General features: G+C 35.0%; 1 protein-coding gene across 7 annotated transcripts in view; it reads left to right on the top strand.

Annotated features, from left to right (window-relative positions):
- Positions 1-22,620, top strand: part of RALGAPA1 (Ral GTPase activating protein catalytic subunit alpha 1) — a 222,367-nt gene that overhangs the window by 139,696 nt on the left and 60,051 nt on the right. For all 7 annotated transcript variants that reach the window (XR_003681899.2, XR_003681898.2, XM_007113236.4 and 4 more), the window contains 4 exons: positions 5,358-5,492; positions 6,262-6,445; positions 12,538-13,402; positions 15,844-15,915. Coding sequence is in view for 5 of the 7 variants with exons in the window: in XM_007113236.4 (XP_007113298.1) it covers positions 5,358-5,492; positions 6,262-6,445; positions 12,538-13,402; positions 15,844-15,915 (1,256 nt within the window). In the remaining 2 variants the exon portion in view is untranslated. The remainder of the gene's footprint in view (positions 1-5,357; positions 5,493-6,261; positions 6,446-12,537; positions 13,403-15,843; positions 15,916-22,620) is intronic.

Below are 22,620 nucleotides of genomic sequence, written 5' to 3'. Positions count from 1 at the left end.
AAAGTCTTTGAATTTTAGGGTTGTAAGGAACCTGGGAGGATACTCTGTCCATTTATAATTTTTTTACTTGTTATGGTCTTGTTTATGCCTGAAAATAACTGAGAATAGGTCCAGAAACATAATTATAGCTGCAGAGTTCTGTAAATAATGGGCAGAACATATGTAATAAAACATACTTGATATTTCAACACAATATGATTAAGAAGTGGTAACACTGAGATTTCTTGTTGGCATTGTCGACACATGAGTTCTATTAAACTGTGGGAATATATGAGATCACTTAAGGTGAAGCTGTAGAGTAAGAAGTGTTATTAGCAAAGTATAACACCTTGAAGATAGCAGTTAAAGAACAGGCAGAGAAGGGGGGTCACCAACGTAGTGACATAGAAGGCTGCTGAATTTTCCTCCTCGCTTGGACCCATGGAAGATACAGCTACACATGGAGCAATTCCCTCTGAGAGAAATCCAGAAACTAGTCAAGTGACCTCTACACATCAAGCAACTAAGAATATACCCATATCAAAAATAGGTAGGAAAGGCTGTAACACACTCTTGCCATAAACCCCACCCTAGCAGAGCTCCGTACAGTCAGGAGGAAGCCCCCAGTTCCCACCTTCTCTCTGAGGAGAGAAGGGTTTAGCCCATACGTCTAGCTTCCCACCTTTTAAGCCCACCACCCAAGGACAGGTCCCCAAATCGCCTGGCTCTGAAAGCCAAAGAGGCTTGCATTCACAACTCCCATAGAACTATATGAAACGAAGAAGCAGTTGTTAACAGGCACGTTGCTGTTTATATTCCGCTTTAGAGATTTTTTTTCCCCATCCCTGTTGTTTTTATTTATTTATTTGTGGTTTATAGATGAGCAGATACATCTGTATTTTCTTTTTTCTTCCTGTTTGTTACACAGAAGTATAATAGTCTAGATATTCATTGGTACTTTCGGTTTTTCATTTGACCATATTTTCTGGAAATGCACAATAAATAAATTCACAGGGGTCTTCCATGTTCTTTTTTGCAGCTGTATAGTATTAGTACTCCATTGAGGGAGTGCACCATAATTTATAAATTTCATAATTTATTCAAGTCATTCTTCTATGTATGGACATAGAGATTATTTTCAGAATTTTGCAGTTACAAGCAGTGCTGCAGTGACTAACTTTATGTCTGTATATTTTTACATTGTTGGAATGTGTCTTCAGGGTGTATTCCTAGAAGTGGAATTGCTGGGTCAAAAGGTAAACAGATAATGTAATTATGTTAAATATTGGCATTCCCACAAGCATATACTATGAGAGTATGTTTCCCCAGAGCCTAACCGCAGAGTATGACATATTTTTAAATTTTTGCCAATTTGATAGGGGAACAATAGTATTTCAGTGTAGTTTTCATTTACCTTTCTCTTTTTATAAGTGAAGTTGAATATCTTCTCATATTTATTAATGGCCTAATTTTTTACTTTATTTTTATTAATTGTCCATTCATATGTTTTTACATTTTCAGTCAGATTTTGGTATTTTTCCCTCAGATGTTTACATATTAGGGAGTTTTTTATGTAAGTCAGTTTATCAATCTTTTACTTCATTAGGTATCTAGATTTTGAGCCATAGGTAGAAAACCTTTTCATGTTTTCTTCTAGTACTTATACAGCTTCATTGTTTACACTTTTACCCCTCATCCATTTGAAGTTTATTTTCTGTGTTTTCAGATAGGGATCTAATTTTTGTTGTTTTCCTAAATGGATAACCAGATTTCTGAGTTCCCTTTATTAAAAAGTTCCTCTTTGCCCCTTAATGAATAATCAAGTTCCATAATTACTTGGGTCTGTTTCTTAACTTTCTATACTAGCAGTTTTCAAACTCTTTTGGTGACAAAATCATTTTACTATTGATAAACATTTTTGAAGATCTCAACTTTTGTTAATGTGGACTATATTTTGTCTTCTTGACCTGTCTTGTACTGAGAGTGGTGTGTTAAAGTCTTCTATTAATATTTCTATATTTCCTTGCATCTACTGTAGTTTTTCCTTTGTAGTCACTGTTATTTTATACATAGATATTCATAACTGTTTATCTTCATTTTGAATTATAGCTTTAACATTAATGCTTTTTGGTTTGAATTCTAATTTGCCTGGTGTACGTTTTTCCATCTCTTTAGTTTTAGCCTTTCTGAATCTTTTTGTTTAACTATATCTCTTGAATACAGCACATACTTGGGTCTTGCTTTGTGAGCCAAATTGAAAATCTTTTTCTTTTATTAGGCAAGTTAATCCCATTTTTATGATATATTGTATTTTTTATCTTACCTCTGTCATTTTACTTTATGATTATTATGCATATTGTATTTTCTGTGTTTCTTTCTCTGCATGATGTATTTCCTTTGTTCTTCTTAAAATTCTTTTGGTATTCAGGAAACTTTGTACTTTTTTCTTACAGTTACCTTTATATGTATACTTTTTTTAATGCCTTTGTTCCCTTGCTTTCTTAACCTTTTATACTGTATGGTTTGTGATTATTTAATGGTATCCTTTATCTCCCATATGTTGCCTATATGTTAATAAGTGAGCTTATGTTACTTTTCTTCTCTCTCTTCACCTTCATTTTTAGTTCCTTTATGTCTGCACGTAACATTTAGCATATGTCATATAACAAATGATTCTTCTACACTCATCTCTACCTTTTTAAAAAATCTTAGATCCATAACTAAATATATCAGATACTCACTGTTAGACTTTTTACTGAAGTTCCTCAGTCAACGTCTTGGTTAAATGAAGTTCATCTTTATTCTTCAAGATGGGCTCATGAATGCAGAATTCCCTAAGCTCTTGCATATATAAAATTTTTTCTGTAACAACAAGATACTTGAAAAGTAGCTTGGTGAGATATGGAATCCTTGGTTCACACTTATTTTCCTTGAAGTTTTTCTTTTTTTTTAATGTTGCCTTGCTTGTATACTGTTTTTGAGAAATCTGATGCCATTTTTATTCTCTTGTCCTTGTAAGTTATTTCATCTTTTTTCCTGGAGGCTCTAGGAAATACACAACGCGCGCGCGCGCGCACACACACACACACACACACACACACATACACACACACACACACACACACACACACACACACATATATTTCTTTTTTTAGGTCTTACTTTTCAAGTTTTACCAGGATATGTATTAGAGTTGATTATTGCAGGTAAGTTTGTCCTGTATCTGGTAGGCCTTGTCAATATGTAGATTTTGGGGACTCCACATTTAAGTGAATAGGATATTCTTTTTCTGTCTTACATTCCAGTCATTTCTCTCTGACATTTTTTACCTTCTTCTTTTTCACTTTTGTTATCTTTATTCAATGCCCCTTATTAAATTTTCTTTTTATTTTTTTCAAACTTATTCTTCCTTAGGCATCTTATAACTTGGGCTTCATTTCTAATATCATTTTATCCTTTTTTTAGTTTTCTTTCCTGACTTGAATCAATTCTTCCCTTTTTGGTCTATTTCTTCTTAGTTTTTTAAATTCCTGATTTAAGATGGGATTTTCCTTGTCCCCTATACCTAAATGCTTATTTGACAATATTTAATCTAGATTAGAAGGTTGCGTTATAGTTTTCTTCTGCTTCATTATTGGTTTTGGTGGGAAGGAATTTTCATCAGCTGAATTGCTTAAGATTCTCATTTTCTGTTTTCTTTTTATAGTAGTTTTGTATAGATGAAGACTGTCTGCATTTCTGTGGACAAGGTTGGTGGCTTGGGGTGGTTTATAAGATTCCTATTTCAAGAGCTCCCTCTTCTGGCAGTTTAACAAAGTATAGTGTTTTTATTGGATGACACTAAGGTGGGAGAGGAATTACAGAACCATCAGTTTTAAAAAATTGTAAAAATCTTGCAAGGTCCTAAATTTCTCTTTTGATTTTTCTTTTCACATTATGTTTTCCACAAGGTGTCTCTCCATTCCCTTTTAACATTTTTCTCCCCCAAAGTATTACCTTTCCTGCAGTACTTTTAAATACTTTCCTTCTACTCAGTACTCTATCTACCAGTACATGTTTTTCATTATTCTCACACTTAGGGTAGACCTTTTTTTTGGGCTTGGTTTTTTGGTTTGTACCTAGTTTCTTTCTCTCTTTTACAGCTTACCCAAACTACCCTCATTCTTCATGAAAGCTTGAAGTGAAAGAATGGGTAAAAGCTTGTTGGATTTGCTGTGTGTATTTTCTACTCTCAGATGATTGAATTTTGAATGTTCTGTTTTCTGGTTATACTGAGGATGTGGGTTTTGTGATATTTTATTGGTTCTTTTTGTTCTTTATTGTTCTTTTGGAGGGTGTGTTGAGAGATTTAGGCCAGCATTACTCTTTGAGTTGGAGAGTTGGTCTTTGATTCTAAAGATCAGTGGATCTCTTATTGCTACTTGATTGACACTTTTATGGTACTAATTGTGATTCTTTATTCAATAAAGTGGACCACATAGATACTGCTATTTTACTCTACATTTTGGATAACAGTGTTTTGTTTATAACATCCATCAGTTTAAAGGTGTCCAGTAGAAAGATTCATTTCATGTAATTAGTAACAGTATCAGAAAGTGGTTAAGATAGTCTTTCTGGCAGGTTGCTCAGTGAGGTGTTAAATTAGAAAAGAAATGTGGAAATGATTGTAATACATATGAACTAAAACCTTTCATTTGTGTTCCATTTCTTGTGCATTACGTAAGAATAGCTAATTGATGTCTGTTGTCTTTTAAGCTCAGTGTTTTTATGTTTGTTTAAAAATAATTTGGGGACTTTCCTGGTGACGCAGTGGTTAAGAATCCACCTACCAATGCAGGGGACACAGGTTCGATCCCTGGTCTGGGAAGATCCCACGTGCCATGGAGCAGCTAAGCCCATGCGCCACAATTACTGAGCCTGTGCTCCAGAGCCCGCGAGTCACAACTACTGAAGCCCACGTGCCTAGAGCCCGTGCTCCACAGCAAGAGAAGCCACCGCAATGAGAAGCCCACGTACCACAACGAAGAGTAGCCCCCGCTCACCGCAACTAGAGAAAGCCCGTGTGCAGCAATAAAGACCCAACGCAGCCAAAAATTAATTAATTAATTAAAATAATAATAATAATTTTAATGTTCCTGTTTTTATTATGCTTAAGGTTTCATTGTGCTTGCCCAAAAATATAAGGGAGAAACCCACAGTAATGTTCATATACATCTTAAAATCATTTAGGTCTAGGTAAATATTAATGGTGGAACTTAGTTGATAGTTCCTGAAATACATTTTGGAAAACAAAAGATAAGTTGGTGAATTTCTGTTAAATATTAAACTCTTATTTTATGAGTTTACAATAATAATGATCTTTTTTGTTGTTGTTTCAGTTGGTGGTATCCTTACTTCTGTGCCTTCTGGACTGGATCATGGCCTTACCTCTAAAGACACTGCTCCAACCAGTCCATGCTACAGGAGCAGAAAATGATAAAATAGAAAAATCTGTCCTCAACTGTATTTATAAGGTAAACTTCTTTGCTTTATTATTTATTTGGTAACCAAGGGTTTTTAAAACCTAAAGAAATAACATTTCTTAGTATTATATTTTCACTGTTTTATAGCTAGGTATTTATTTTTAACAAATTTATTTATTTATTTTTGGGTGCGTTGGGTCTTCGTTGCTGTGCTTGGGCTTTCTCTAGTTGCAGCAAGCGGGGGCTACTCTTAGTTGCAGTGTGTGGGCTTCTCATTGTGGTGGCTTCTCTTGTTGTAGAGCACGGGCTCTAGGCGCGCGCACTTCAGTAGTTGTGGCACATGGGCTCGGTATTTGTGGCTTGCGGGCTCTAGAGTGCAGGCTCAGTAGTTGTGGTGCACGGGCTTAGTTGCTTCGCGGCATGTGGGATCTTCCCGGACCAGGGGTTGATCCCGTGTCCCCTGCATTGGCAGGCGGATTCTTAACCACTGCACCACCAGGGAAACCCTGAGCTAGGTGTTTTCTAAGAACATAGATTTATCTTACGGTACCTAGGGATGATTAAAAAGTACTTCTTACAAGACACTGTTGTTTCATTGCAAAATTTTGAAAGAAGTCTTTGTTGAATATGAGAATCATTAGTTAAATTTTGCTCATTCTTCTTTTTTAGATGAAATTTTACCTTGATTGAAGAGCTAAGTGTTTAAATATTAAAATTTTTGTCAAGTATTTGTATTAGCAGTTGACTTGTTTTCTCCTTTTTCTTTATTTATTTCCACTTAAAAGGAAAACTTGGTATGTTTTTTCCCCTGTATTTTCAGGTATTACATGGGTGTGTTTATGGATCTCAGTGTTTTAGCAATCCAAGGTATTTTCCATTAAGCCTCTCTGATTTGGCATCCGTAGATTATGATCCTTTTATGCATTTGGAAAGCCTAAAAGAGCCTGAACCTCTGCACTCTCCTGATTCGGAACGATCTTCTAAACTCCAGCCAGTAACAGAAGGTAAAATGAATTCTCTTCAGGACAGTATTGTTGCTTGGGTTCTCCCAAGGTATGATTTGAGGCCTGGGTAGGAATACTGGAGGATAATATATCTTACTTTGTAATTGTTTACCTTGACATGTATGTTATAGCTAAGTTCATTTTTAGTTTAAGAAACAACTTCAGATACACAATTCCTAAGATTATATGTGATGACATTCCCTTTATACTTCTAAGTTATTCTGATAAGTTTTTTAACCACATTGTTTTTACATTCAGAGAGTTTACTCTCTGATAAAAGGGGAAGATGTAAACTAGTAACCTTATGATATGAGTACATATAAAAACAAAAGTACATTCAAGATACAGGGGTAGCCCAGAGGAACCCAGCAATTACTGAAGGGTTTTAAGGAGGTGATATACATCAGGGGTCCCCAACCCCCAGGCCACGGACCTGTACCGGTCTGCGGCCTGTTAGGAACTGGGCAGCAGAGCAGGAGGTGAGCGGCGGGCAAGCACATGAAGCTTCATCTGCTGCTCCCCATCGCTCCCATTACCGCCTGAACCATCCCTCCCCACCCCACCCCCCATCATTGGGAAAGTTGTCTTTCACGAAACTGGTCCCTGGTGCCAGAAAGGTTGGGGCCCACTGATATACATGATAAAATTAGTATTAAGAGCACCTTGACAGTAGTATTTTACAGGAGTCAGCAAACTATGGCCCATGCCTGTCACCTGTTTCTGTAAATAAAGTTTTATTGAGACACATCCATGCTCTTCATTTATGTGTCATTATGGCTGCTTTTGTGTAGTAATAGTAGTGTTGAGTAGTTGGGACAGAGATAGCATGGCCCATAATGCTGAAGATAATTTACTCTCTGTCCCCTTGCGGAAAAAGTTTGCTGATCTCTAGTATGTTAGATTGATTTTAGGGTTGTTAACTCAGGATCAGAGAGACCAATCATGGTGCTGTTGAAATAGGACAAGCAAGAGTTGCTAAAGGGTTAAATTGGTTATATTTTCCTTAAACTAGACTAAGAATATGAGAAAGTTTAGAGGATTAGGGAAAATAAGGAGGGCAGTATTGGAAATGGTTTAGCTTAGAGTACCTGTTGGATATTCATATGAAGAGATCTAGTGGACAGTTGATTGTACATGCAGATCTAGGTCTTAGCAGAGGGCTCTTTGTTATGAATATGTATTTACATGGGTGTGTGTATTCTGAGAAGAAAAAATTGGAAAGGAAGGAAAACCAGGAGAGAGTAGTTTCTCAGAAACAAAGAGAAGAGAAAGATTTTTTTAAAGACTGGCCAATGGTATTAAATGATACAGATATCAAGTACAAAAAGACTGACAAATATATCTACTTTAGTTTCAGCAGAAAAGTAGGAGACAGAAGTGGATGGCTGTGGGTTGAAGAGCAAGCAGAAGTTAAGGAAGTAGAGCCATCTGTCAAAAGTGCTCTTTAAAAAAGCTTGACTTTTTTATTTTAAAAAAGCAAAGAGGGGCTTCCCTGGTGGCGCAGTGGTTGAGAGTCCGCCTGCCGATGCAGGGGACACGGGTTCATGCCCCGGTCCGGGAAGATCCCACATGCCATGGAGCGGCTAGGCCCGTGAGCCATGGCCGCTGAGCCTGCACGTCCGGAGCCTGTGTCCGCAACGGGAGAAGCCACAACAGTGAGAGGCCCACATACCGCAAAGAAGAATGATAAAACAATAGATAAGTTAAAAGATTATTCAGGATTAAAGGAGTTCTAAAGACAGAGTTAAACTCAGTGATAAGCTGAGAAGGAAGGTAGTAAGGGGATCATTAATAGAGTGAAGTTCCTGAGAGGTGAGCTGGAAAGATTAGGTGTTAATATTAGCCCTTCTTCTGCGACCAGAAAGAAGAAGGTGGAAGTAAATTAAGGGGACTGACAGAAGTTACTGAGGGCCCAGTAGAAAATGGAAACTGCAAAGTTTTGGTTGCACCAGTCAACATTCAGTAAGGTGGATCTGGCAGATATACAAGGGAACAATGGCTTTCAGAATATTGATATATGGTTTAGTTATAGAATCTAGGGTTGGTAAGGATTGAACTGATGCTAGGAAATGGGTAATAAGCTGGAAGAAAGTAGAGGTGAGGTGATGCAATGAGTCAGAAAGTAGATGTGGTTCTTAATAACAAATTAGAACAGTGATTCTCAGCCTTGGCTGCATATTACAATACTGATGTCTGGTCGCATCCATAGAGAGTTTGATATATTGACCTGGGATTGCTGGGATTTCTAAAACCTTGCAGGTGATTAATATGCAGCCAAGGTTGAGAACCACTGAGCATATCAGTATATTAGTACAGTGGTTTATTAAATGAGTTTTTAAGCAGTGGAACCTCTTCAAATAAATTTCACAAGGAAGTCCACTTTGTAATACTTTTTAAAGTAGAACTGCAGCAGGGATTCTGCTGACTTCTCTCCCATTCATCTGCAACAGCCCTCTCCCAGGCTCTACAAAACAAAATTGGGAAATCACTAGACTAGGAGGTTGTGGTCAAAGAGTAAACTATCAAGGAAGAGTTTGATTTTTAAAGGCAGAATAGTTATAAATGATTAAAACATTTAGGATGTGGCCGTGGTAATGGATTGATGACATAGAATGCAAGTGAAGATATAAAGTTACACATCAAGGAAATAGGGCTAGGGTTTTGGGTTGACCACAAATAGCTGATAATTTGTCTAGAACACATATATACAAGTGAAATAGGAATATAGGAAAAATAATTCAGACAATAATTGATATAGGTGACTTATAATTATTTCTTTAGATTTGGCATAGTACAATACAGTGTTTATTTTACTTAAAGACAAAGTTATATGAAAATATTCTTTGCTTTTTGCATTTTTAAAGGTGTAAAATGATAAAGTTTGATTCAGGGCAGGATAGTTTATTTCTTAAACAGTGAAATAAATAGTTTACTTACGTAAAGGGAAGTTTTAATGTATTTCATGCAAATTTACTGTGCCATTAACAGTCACTGTAAAAGACAGAAAGGTGTAAAGGTTTTAAACAGATGAGCTTTATATTGACACCAAATACTCTGTAGGGTGCTATTCTCTAAATGTATTAAAGTTGTTCCCTTTGGACTTTCTTAAAGGTATTAAGGACCAGATGAATGGAGAACCTTTTAGGAACAGCTGTGAGCTAGCAGCAGGTGATTCTGTGGTCTGTAGTGACTACATGCTGTGGGGTTTTTTTTAATGTGGTAGAAATGGCTAATCATTGTGCCCTTGTCTAAGGCATGCTTCATCATCTTCAAGTACTTTTTTGGCCAAAGATTTCTAAACATAGAGTGTCCCTAATAAGCTCAGTATTGGATTGAACAAGTCTGATTTGAGAATTATTGGCAGGAGTAGCTATAATTATTAAATTTACTAAAGAATAAAGCAAGGTAGTGAAGTTGGCTTTTTGTCAAATGGCAGTAGTCTTATTAGCAAAAAGTCATCATTTGCAGGGTCAGAGTGAAAGGAGGCTCCAAAGAATTCATTCTGTCTTAATTATAGTTTCACCTATACATATTATGCAAAGCTCATATTTAAAGCATTTGCCAAAATTAACTTCCTCTGCATGTTCTATTACAGTGCGGTGAATTGCAGCAGCTTTTTATGTCTTGCTGCTTTTGTATGCCATAATAATCAGTAATTACAGGTTTGCTGCAAATGCTGTAGGGTTTGTTTAATCTGACAATATGAAAAGACAACCTTGAATAGACTTTTTTAAATGAATGCTAGTTACACAAAGCCTTAGAAGCATCGATATCTTCATTTTGCATTTTCTCACAAGGCTGGTTATTTTAGAATTTCATTTTGAATTTCTACATTAGAGAATTTCATATGTTTTCTTTATATCTAAGATATAGAAGAAAGATGTGTATGTTCTGTAGCTTACGATTCAAAAATAAATCTAAATAAACCTAACTGCTACATTAACAACTTGAGAGGTTTCTGTCCCTTTATATAAATATATATATATCCTGAATTTAGAGAAGCAGCGTGGGAAAGAAAATGCTTCTACCTACTTCTGAAGTCTAAATTTATTTTTTAAGTGTAATCAGTGAACTTCTGTGACTCCTCAAGTACAAAATGAGAAGTATTGGCTAGATTATCTGCAAGGCCTCTTACAGTGTGAACACTCATTAAAATCTAAGCTATAATTAGAGAAGCAAAAGCAGGCACTAGATTCAAATCACCCCTCTGTTTCTCATCATTCAGTGGCATATCTTTTTACTTTACCCTAATAGGTCTTGAAAATGTAGGATTGAATTAAGGTTAATCATTTAATGTTGTTATCTAGTGTTGAATAGCTCATTTTCAGAGCTAGCCGTACTATCATCAAAGAACAGCTCAATGTAATTGGAACTTTTTAATAAGTAAACTGAAAAATGTTTATACATACATGTATGTAAAATAAAACTTGATTATGGAAGATTAAAAGTTTGACACTCAGTAACATTTCAAAATCAACCAAAGTCCACAGAAAACTATTCTTTTTTAGAGTTGGAATAATGGAGAAGATATTATTGATATTAATGGCATAGCAGCTGATTTGTTGCTGACTCTTTGCCTGTACCCAGTGGTGTCGGTTCTGAATCTTGAGGGCTACAGCCTCGAAAATATAACACTGTTCTTCTTTCTTGCCTCTTTTAAAGTAATCATTTCAGCAGTGCACAACCTAGTTCCCTTATAAACTTTTAAAAGTTGAGTTTATTGAGGTATAATTTACATAAAATAAAATTTATCTTCCTTTGATGTGAGAATTTTATTATATTGATTGTGTTGGTGGTTACACAATTCTATATAGTTACTGAAGTTCATCACCAAGTACAGTCGAAATTAAGGAATTTATTTTATGTAGGTAATACTTTGATCATCAGGACATTTTCAAATCTATATTTATTCTGGTAGCTAGGCCATAGTATTCCCAAATGATTAACTTTCAGAATATAACAATGATCAGACAATATCACTGTGGTAGAACAATACAGAGACATGATTATTCTGTAACCTTGTATATAAGACAGACAAGAACACTATCAACACAAACACACAACTGAACGTCCTCTTCTAACATGAATGATTAGTATGTCTTTACTAATGACAACTCTCCCCCCACCTCCTAGATGAAAAGTATCAAGTTAACCCAGTTGTCCCCACTTCCTGACACCACTTATTACATAACTGGCTCCCACATCAACCGTCTATAGAATCACACTGGCAGTCTTTGGCTAGTGGGCTTGGACAAGTTATTGTCTATCTGCACTTCCTCCTTTCTCCCTTTACTCTCTTTCTGTATTCTTTGTTTTCCTTCCACCCTCCCCTCCTTTTTCCTCCTCCTTCAGGTCCTGACATTAAGCACCTTGCCTCTTCAGGCCTCTTACTACTATATTCTTTGAGTTTTCTCTTTTTACCATTTCCTATGTTTGTTTGTTTGTTTTTTTAAGTTACTCATATAGATATGTTCCTGATCTCTTTAATGCCTTAGAAAAATAAGCAGGCCGTAAAATATTTTTTCCTTTGAAATAAAGTTTCCTTGGCATATGCTGGCTACACTGACTCACTGTTTAAATTGATCCTGACTCCTAAAGTTTAGTGAAAGATCACTTTTTTCTGACACTTTTACATCATCCATAAAAGCCATAATTAAATGACGTTTAAGGCATGCCGCAAACTATGTTTCTGAACCTCCTCATAATATAAGAAACTTATCAGTTGGATTTCATTGACTTTTTAATCTGGGTGCTAAGTGATTTCAAGTGATTTATAACACTTTTGAACCTTCTTTGAAGGTATGATGTACATTTAAGAGCCTCAGTTTAAATTATGAATCCATAAGCAAAAATTTCAAAAAGGGCTGTCTTATAAAAATGAACAAAACTTCATCAAAGAACAGTTTTCTTCTTCTTTGCTATCATTCTTGTAGTACATACTCTAAATTGAAAATATTAATATTTACTCAAATATTTGAATGTGATTTTGATAATGTGATGGAATCCCCATTTGTTGTCTAATATTTCATTCTTATATGACTTCCTAGGAAGCAGCAGTATTGCCACTCACTTATTATATTTTTTATTTCTAGTGAAAACTCAAATGCAACAAGGATTGATCTCTATAGCTGCCCGCACTGTTATTACACATCTGGTAAATCACTTGGGCCATTATCCAATGAGTGGTGGTCCTGCTATGTTAACAAGTCAGGTGTGTGAAAATCACGACAATCATTACAGTGAAAGCACTGAACTTTCTCCTGAACTCTTTGAGAGTCCAAATATTCAGTTCTTTGTGTTGAACAATACAACCTTAGTGTCCTGTATCCAGATCAGATCTGAAGAGAGCATACCTGGAGGAGGTTTATCTGCTGGCCTTGCATCAGCCAATTCAAATGTCAGGATTATAGTACGTGATCTTTCTGGAAAATATTCATGGGATTCTGCCATCCTGTATGGACCACCTCTTGTAAGTGGTTTGTTAGAACCTACATCTCTTATACTTTCATTGTCTCACCAAGAGAAGCCAGAAGAGCCTTCTACATCTCATGAATGCTTAGAAGATATAACAGTTAAAGATGGGGTTTCCCTCCAGTTTAGAAGAAGATTTAGAGAAACTGTACCAACTTGGGATACAATAAGGGATGAAGAAGATGTTCTTGACGAGCTTTTGCAGTATTTAGGTGTAACTAGTCCTGAATGCTTACAGAGAACTGGAGTCTCACTTAATATTCCTGCTCCACAGCCTGTGTGCATTTCTGAAAAACAGGAAAATGATGTTATTAACGCTATCCTTAAGCAGCATACAGAGGAAAAAGAATTTGTTGAGAAACACTTTAATGACTTAAACATGAAAGCTGTGGAGCAAGATGAACCAACACCTCAGAAACCTCAGTCAGCATTTTATTATTGCAGATTGCTTCTTAGTATATTGGGAATGAATTCCTGGGACAAAAGGTAAGGATAAAGGAGAAATTTTTCCTTTTTTAAAAAAATATTAGTCTTATTCATCTTATGCTCAGCATTTTAGTCTCTCTTCTTTCCCTCGCTAAATTTTACCTACCAATTAGTTCTTTGACCAGTGGGCAGATTTTCTTCTTTTTTTTTTTTTTTTTTTTTTTTTTGAGTCTGCTGAGTCATAATCAGGTTTCAAGGGAATAAAAAGATAACTTAATGTAATAAATTAACTTTAACATTTTCATAATGACTAGTATAACTATCTGACTTAGAACTCATAGCTCATATAATTGAAAAAAATCTTGTTTTTTCCAACCTTCATGTAAGCTAATAGGAAAAACTGTTTTTTCTTATAACACTTCTAACACCAAATGTGTGTTTTTCACCCCAAGCAGTTTCAACAGTACCTGCAGTTAGCACGGACAAGTTAAGGGCTCAGACCAACAAGACTGCCCCCCACTTTAGACATCAATTGCAGGTCTGGGTCACCCATACTGCTGGGCAACTGTCTGTATATCAGAGGTTCCTACAACCCCCTTCTTGGGTTTGAAAATTAACTATAATGATTCATAAAACATTTACTTACATTTATCAGTTTATTACAAAGGATAGTTAAAGGATACAGATGAACATCCAGATGAAGAGGTACCTAGGGTAAAGTCCAGAAGGATTCCAAGTGTGGAAATTTCTGTCCCTGTGGAGTTGCGGTGTGCCACCCTCCCAGCACGTTGAATGTGTTCACCAACCTGGAAGCTCTCCAAATCCCATAATTTAGGGATTTTCATGGAGGGCTTATCATGTAGGCATGATTGATTATTAACTCAGTCTCCAGTTCCTCTCTCTCCCCAGAGGTGGGGCTGAAAGTTTCAAGATTCTAATCATGGCTTGCTCTTTCTGGTGATGAGGCACCATCCTGAAGTTATCCAGGACACCACCAAGAACAAAAGATGCTCTTATTACCCAGGAAATTCCAAAGGTTTTAGGAGGTCTGTGTAAGACTCTCCTGTCACCTCCAGCACTCAGGAAATTACAAGCGTTTTAGGACCTCTGTGTCAGGAACTGGGGACACAGCCCAAATGTATATTTCTTATTATGTCACATAGCCTTTTTTTTTAGACAAACAAGCGATATGATCATTTCTTGTTTGTGTCAGAGAAATTAACTCGGGATTTAGCATCAAATCAAGAAAAGAATCTGGATTTCATTTTTTAAAATTTTGTTTTCTCTTATGCATATTGCAAAACCTCATTAAAAACTTGCAATACACACACAGAGTTTTGAAGTAAGTTAAGTAGGAGTTAAATGAAAAGGCATGAGACTTAAAGCAGAAGATCCAGGTTAGGGTCACTTAAACTTTGAGCCTCGGGTTACGGTCTGCAAATCGAGGGAATAACTCCCACCTCACATGATGGTAAGAATTAAATTAGATAATGTAAAATACCAAAATTGTACACTAGTGTAAAGCATTATTAATATTTTTAATATTAAAAATATTTTAAAATTTATCTTTAAAATTGATTTTTAAAATTTCTATGATACTAAAAGCTGTAGGGAAATGGAAGAAGAAGCATTATTGATTGTGTTGTTTTTGTTCAGTTTGTAGTAGAAGGGGAGCTCAGATATCACTGGATGAATAAATCTTAAAGTAATTCAAATGCATGTGAAGCACGGAATTGGAATTCTGCTTGCTTACCTAGTGTTTATAATCTTACTTGGTTTAAACCCTTCCATTTATTAGAAGGGCATATCCTCTGCCTTATGGGAAAGCCATGTTATATCAGGAAAACAATTTGCCTTATGGTATGTCCACATACAGGTAATTGCCACTAATATAAATTCATTCTACTCTCTTGCTGTAGAATGGTCCATACATTGTCTCTTGAGAAAAATTAAAGATGGGAAGCTATATTTTACCACAGCAAGCATTGATTTCATGAATATAATTTATACATAATTTATCACCTATATAATGTATTTGGTAAAATTTACACACTGCTTTGTAGTGTAAAAAAAGACATAATGTAAAACAAGAAAAAAAACAAATTCCATCTGGATTACACATCCTTATTTGGTAATGATTTAGATTTTGTGAATATTTTATTTCTCATGAGGAACAACTTTCTCACATATTTTTATGAAACTCTTGAGAAGGAACCTGTAAGTATTTTTCCTGAATATGAGTTTGGGAAACTCACAGCATCTGCAAGGAAACATTTAAGTGGCCAGTAGATTATGATCCACTAGCATAAATGTATGAGGGCCTGGGTAGAAATATGACATATATTCTTACATTTTTTTTAAGGTCTGTTCTCCTTTGTGTTAGAAGTATGAAAAGGCAAGAAAAGTATAAGAGTTGCATGAGTAGACTGGAAAGTATTTCCGGAACTGTCATGTCATTCACTGCAAACGTGATGAAAATGTTTATAAATCTCTCTATTTAGGAGGAGCTTTCATCTCCTGAAGAAAAATGAAAAACTACTTAGAGAACTTAGGAACTTGGACTCAAGACAGTGGTAAGTTGTTGGGAAATTTTCAGGTTTATCTCTGGCACCTGTCAGCTATTTCTCTGTGTGTGAATAATATTGTATTGTTGAGTTATAACTTTCTGAGCAGAAACTGTTTTTCATTTATATATACCTTAGAAATAACATTTTTAGAAAAACGTACAGCTGCATTTAAATGTTTGGTATCTTTGGATTGTTTATAAATAATAAACACTCTACTGGTGTTTTATACTTTTCAGTTTTTTGCTTTTCCTGTTCCCACAGTTTGTCCACCCAGCTCTGATTCCACTTACCTTTCTGTCCAGCAAACTCACATATTGTCAACCATTTTTAAAATGCCTTATCTTGCGCCCTCAAAACTGTTCTTCTGCTTAAGTTTTTATATAATATATATATATTATATATATATATATATATTTCCATAACCAGTTCTCTAATCAGAATCATTCCTAACATCTGTTTTCTCTACTCCTGGGCAGCAGTACATTACTAGAGAAAATTATCAAACCAGTGTGATGTAGAGAGTTACTGTATATTCATGCACCTTTACTTCAACAATGCCATCTCTGCTGTTTGGCAAATTTTTTATCCCTTGTTCACTTTTACTTTACTTCTCAGAGTAATTGTTATAAACCACTTCTTTGTTCCTCAAGCCCGGCATTATAGTCAAAAGGTCATCTCTACTCTAACCTCGTAAGAATTCACTTCAAAGATTTGACCTATGTGAAAGATAATCTGCTAGAACAGTAGTTCTTAACCTTTCTTCTTCCTCCACACATTCACATTTTAACACAGGTTAGTCACTTATGTTCATTAATTAAATCCAGTGATTCTGACAATTGGGAAACTAGTTTGTAACAAGCCATTCACCCTGCCATCACTATTCTACAGGAATGCAAAGTGAAGATGATTCAGACCTTTCCCACATCAAAACAAATAGGCCTTTACATCTTCGTCTTTTAAAATTTTCCATATTGAGCCATCTTCTCTTGCTCACTTTCTGCATCAGAGAAGCCTTTTTTTCTTTCTATACTTCCGCTTCCTACTTTCTCAGCCTGTTGTAGGATCTTCACAGAGTTATCCCTTCTTTATCCAGTATTTCTACTTAGTTCTCTTACCATAAGCATGTTTGTTATCTGCCTTTAAAACAAAACAAAACAAAACTTTCCTCAGTTACTATCCTTTGAAGCTATAGTACATCCCTTTCATGCCTTTTACTACCAAATTTATAGAAAAATATAATTTTTTATTCATTTCTTGTCATTCCTAACTGGTTTTTGTTGTTTTTAGCTTTTCTCAGAATAATTTTTTTAATAATGTATAATTTCTTTAGTTATTATACAAAATATAAAACAGAAAAATAAAACTATGATTATTCATAAGACTTGTTAGCATTTCTTTATATAGTTTCAGTCTTTCTTTTTGATAGACATATGTATGATTTTTGTTTCTTTTACAAAACTGGAATCATAGTAATGTATAGTAAGTTATGTCTTTTAAAAAACTCTATATTAGCATTTTCTCAGCCATTTTGATATTCTTCAAAAAAAATTCTGTGGCACCAAGTTCTATGATTTTTGGGCATTTAAGTTGTTTTTAATTTCTTGCCCTAGAATAGATTCCTAGAAATAGAATTATTAGGTCAAAGCGTAAGGACTTTTTTCAGGCCATATTTATTATAAAATTGTTTTCCATTAAGTACTGATTTCTAATCCTACCAGCGTTGTATAACTTCAGCCTGTCCAGCAAAAGATATTGATGACATTTTCTTAACCTTTATAATTTGAGGGGCAAATCATGGTATCTTATTAATTTATAGTTTTTAATTACTAGTGAAGTTAATATTTTTCATATATTTGTAAAAAATTTCTAAATTCTCTCTTAGTGTCCTTTTTTTGTTTTTCTATTTAGGAATTTTTCTTAATTGTAAGAGCTCTTTTACGTATATGTATGTGTTAAGGATTAACTTTTGTATTTATTGTGGGAGTTCTCCTAGTTAGTCGTTTGGCTTTCAGTTATCAACAACTTCAGGTTGTTTAACCACCCATTTTTATGTAGTAATTATATCTCTCAATCTTTTTTTAAAAATTTCTTCAGTTTGCTGTGCTTAGAGAGTTCTGTCTTGAAATCAACTAAACATTGTTACATTTCCTTCTAGATTTTTAAGTATTTGGTTAGAGTGGTAATTATTTTATATTTAATTCTTTATTCCTTCTGGAATGCATTTTGATTTATGGAATGAGAAATGGAACCACCTTGAATGTTGGAAAATAGTCTATTTCTATAATTTGTTAAATAACCCATATCATTCCCATTGATTTGATATTATCTTTATCAAATATTAAGCTGTTTCAAAGCTATCTGTTCATTTCTATTGATTGGTCTATCAATTTTGTGGAAATGTTACTGTTTAATTTATTGTAGCTTTATAATTTAGTATCTAATAGGCTCAGTCTTCTTCCTCACCCCACCCACACACATTCTTCTTTTCTTAGATGTTCTCGACTATTTTTTCTTCCAGAAACATGTTATTGATTAGAATTATGCTGTTGTTTTCCAGAAAAAAAAAATCCCATTGCTATTTTGATTTGATTTGCAATAAAACTTTCCTATGGGAAGAATAAACACATTTATTATCATCATTCTTCCCATTCACAATCATGGAGTGTTTTTTATTTATTCTGATACCCAGACATTACCTTTAGGGGTGTTTTACTTTTGTGTTGCTATTCTGAGTAGAATCTTCCCCCCATTATATTTTGTATCCAAGTACTTTAATGAATTCTCTTTTTTTTTTTTTTTTAATAAATTTATTTATTTATTTTTGGCTGCATTGGGTCTTTGTTGCTGTGCGCAGGCTTTCTCTAGTTGTGGCAAGTGGGGGCTCCTCTTCCTTGCGGTGCTCGGGCTTCTCATTGCGGTGGCTTCTCTTGTTGCGGAGCACGGGCTGTAGGTGCACAGGCTTCAGTAGTTGTGGCACATGGGCTTAGTTGCTCCATGGCATGTGGGATCTTCACGGACCAGGGCTCGAACCCGTGTCCCTTGCATTGACAGGCAGATTCTTCTTTTTGTTTTTTTTTTTTGTTTTTTGATTTAAATATACTAATTTTATTATTTCAATTTTATTTTAAGTCTTATTTCTCTTTTCTTTTTTTTTCCCTTTTTTTTAAAAACATCTTTATTGGAATACAATTACAATGGTGTGTTAGTCTCTGCTTTATAACAGAGTGAATCAGCTATACATATACATATATCCCCATATCTCCTCCCTCTTGCGTCTCCCTCACATCCTCCCTATCCCACCCCTCTACATGGTCACAAAGCACCGAGCTGATCTCTGGCAGGCAGATTCTTAACCACTGCGCCACCAGGGAAGTCCCTCTCTTGTTGATTTTAAATATTTTATAGTTGTCTCACTCTTAGGATTTGCTTAGGTATATAATCGTTTTCTGCAAGTCATCTTCTTTCGAAAAGTTATGCCATTATTTTCTTATATCATCATGTCTGATTGTACTGACTAAAACTTGCACTACAGTGTTAAATAGTTATAGGAAGAGTGGTCATCCTTGTCTTTTCTGCTTTTAATGGAAATGACTCTTCTGTTTCATACTTAAGTAAAATATTGGTTGTTAGTTTGAAATAGATCATTTTTATCATTCTGAGAAAGTGGCCTGTTTTCTAGGAGATTTCATAATGAAAGGTAGTAAAATGTTATCAGAATCCTTTTCAGCATCTATTCAGGTTTTTATATATTTTTATATTCAGCTTTTGCTTTCTTAACTAGTTGATGTATATTAACTAGATTGCTAATATTAAATAATTCTTGCATTCTTGGGATAAACCTTACTGGGTCCTTTGACTTCCTTTTGGGTTAAATTTATTAGAATTTCATTTTTAATTAGGGCATGGTTCATCTATTAGAATATTTTATAGTTAATTTTTTGCCTGTTCTAATGTTTTCAGAATTAACATTACAGCCAGATTCATAAAATGAATATTATCTATTTGAAAATTTGGAAGAATTAGTAGAATTCCGAATTATTTCCATTTGTTTCATCGTTATTAGTCTTTTCAGTTTTTCTTTTACCTCTTAGGTCAATTTCAGGGCTTTTTTTTTTTTTTATAACAAAACTCAATTTCACTGAGATTTCAAAAGATACTTAGTAGAGATTCATACATGGTGTCATAATTCTCTACTACATTCCTTTTCTCAGTTTTATAGGGCTTTTCTTTTTCTTTTTTTTAATATATATAATTAATTTCTGTATTCCCGTGTCATCCCTTCAAAGGTTTTTTTTGACCCCTAGCTGTATTGAGATATAATTGACGTATCACATTGTGTAAGTTTAAGGTTTAAACATAATGATTTTTATATATTGCAAAATGATTACCACAACAATGTTAGTTACTACATCATCACTTCACTTAGTTACAGTTTTTTTCGTGAGAACTGTAAAAATCCACTCATAGCAACTTTCAAATATACAGTACAGTATTGTTAACTATAGTAACTGTAATGTACATTACACCCCCAAACTTTTTCATCCTATAGCTGGAAATTTGTACCCTTTGACCCCCTTTACCCATCCTCTGCCCAATCTGATCTCAGTTTCTGTGAATATAGATTTTTAGATTTCACATATAAGTGAGAACATGCAATATTTGTCTTTCTCTGTCTGACTTATTTCTCTTAGCATAGTGCCCTCAGGGTTCAACCATGTTGTCACAAATGCCAGGATTTCCTTCTTTTTTATGGTTGAATCCCGTTGTAAATACCACATTTTCCTAATCCATTCATCTGTCAGTGGACACTTAGATTGTTTCCATACCTTGGCTATTGTAAATAATGCTGCTGTGAACACAGGGGTGCAGATATCTTTTCCAGTTAGTATTTTCATTTCCTTTGGCTATATTCCCAGAAGTGGGATTGCCGGATCATGTGGTAGTTCTATTTTTAATTTTTTGAGGAACCTCCGCACTGTTTACAGAGTTGACTGCACCAGTTTACATTCCCACTAACAGTGCACGAGGGTTCCCTTTTCTCCATATCCCCTCCAACACTTATCGCTTGTCTTTTTTTTTTTTTTTTTTTTTTTGCGTTATGCGGGCCTCTCACTGTTGTGGCCTCTCCCGTTGCGGAGCACAGGCTCCAGGCGCGCAGGCTCCACGGCATGTGGGATCTTCCCGGACCGGGGCACGAACCGGTGTGCCCTGCATCGGCAGGCGGGCCCTCAACCACTGCGCCACCAGGGAAGCCCCCACTTGTCTTTTTGATAATAGCCATTCTACTGGGTGTGAGGTGATATTGAAGTGTGGTTTTTCATTTCCATTTTCCTGATGACTAGTGATGTTAAGTACTTTGTCATGTACCTCTTGGCCATTTGAATATCATTTTTAGAAAAATGTCTATTCATGTCCTTTGCCCATTTTTTAATTGTATTATAAGTGTTTTATTGCAGTTGAGTTATATGAGTTTCTTACATTATCAGAAATGTAATTTGCAAATATTTTCTATCACTCTGTCAGTTACCTTTTCACTTTGTTTATCCTTTCTTTTGCTGTGCAGCTTTTTAGTTTGATGTAATCCCACTTGTTTGTTTTTGCTTTTGTTTTGCTTTTGTTGCTTGAGCTTTAGGTGTTATATCCATAAAATCATAGACAAGACCAGTGTCCAGGAGCTTACCCTTTATTTTCATTTTAGGAGTTTTATGGTTTCAGGTCTTAGATTTAAGTCTTTAATCCATTTCAAGTTAATTTTTGTGAGTGGTGTAAGACAAGGGTCCAGTCTAATTCTTTTGCATGTGAATGTCCAGTTTTCCCAATACCATTTATTTCTCAATTGGTTTATCTTTTCAAAGAACCAACTGTTGGTTTGCGTCATATTTTCTATTTTCCTATTCTCTATTTTATTTATTTATGCTCTAATCTTTATTATTTCCCCTTTTCTGCTAACTTTGGGATTAGTTTATTCTTCTTTTTCTAGTTCCTTTAGGTATAAAGTTAAGCTGTTTATTTGAGATCTTTCTTTTTCTTAATGTACATGTTTATCATTACAAACTTCCCTCTTGGAACTTGCTATATTTCATACTTTCAGTGTGTATTTCTATTTTTGTTTGTCTCAAGATATTTTTTAAATTTCCCTTTTGATTTCTTCTTTGATCCATTGGTTGTTCAAGAGTGTGTCATTTAATTTCTATGTGTCTGTGAACTTTCTGGCTTTTCTCTTGTTATTGATTTCTACTTTAATTCCATTGTGTTTGGAAAAAATACTTGATATAATTGCTAGCTTCTTGAATTTGTTGAGACTTGTTTTGCATCCTAACACATTATCTATCCTAGAAAATGTTCCGTGTGCACTTTTGAAAAGAGTGTATATTCTGCTGCTGTTGGACAGAATGTTCTGTGTATGTCTGTTAGGTATATAGTGTTGTTCAAATCCACTGTTTCCTTTTTGAGTCTCTGTCTGGATAATCTGTCCATTATTGAGAGTGGGATATTAAAACCCCCAACTATTACTGTATTGCTGTTTATTTCCTTTTCTATTAGTATTTGCTTTATATACAGCATACAGAACCTTTATACTTTTACTTCTTCCCTCACATTTTAGGTAATTGGTGTTACAATTTCCATCTTTTTTTTTTTTTTTTTTTTTGCGGTACCCGGGCCTCTCTCTGTTGTGGCCTCTCCCGTTGCGGAGCACAGGCTCCAGACGCG

The sequence above is a fragment of the Physeter macrocephalus genome, chromosome 11 (assembly GCF_002837175.3).
Source record: "Physeter macrocephalus isolate SW-GA chromosome 11, ASM283717v5, whole genome shotgun sequence".
Taxonomy (NCBI): domain Eukaryota; kingdom Metazoa; phylum Chordata; class Mammalia; order Artiodactyla; family Physeteridae; genus Physeter; species Physeter macrocephalus.
Note: the sequence above shows the minus strand (reverse complement) of the source record. Positions and strands in the feature narration are given on the sequence as shown.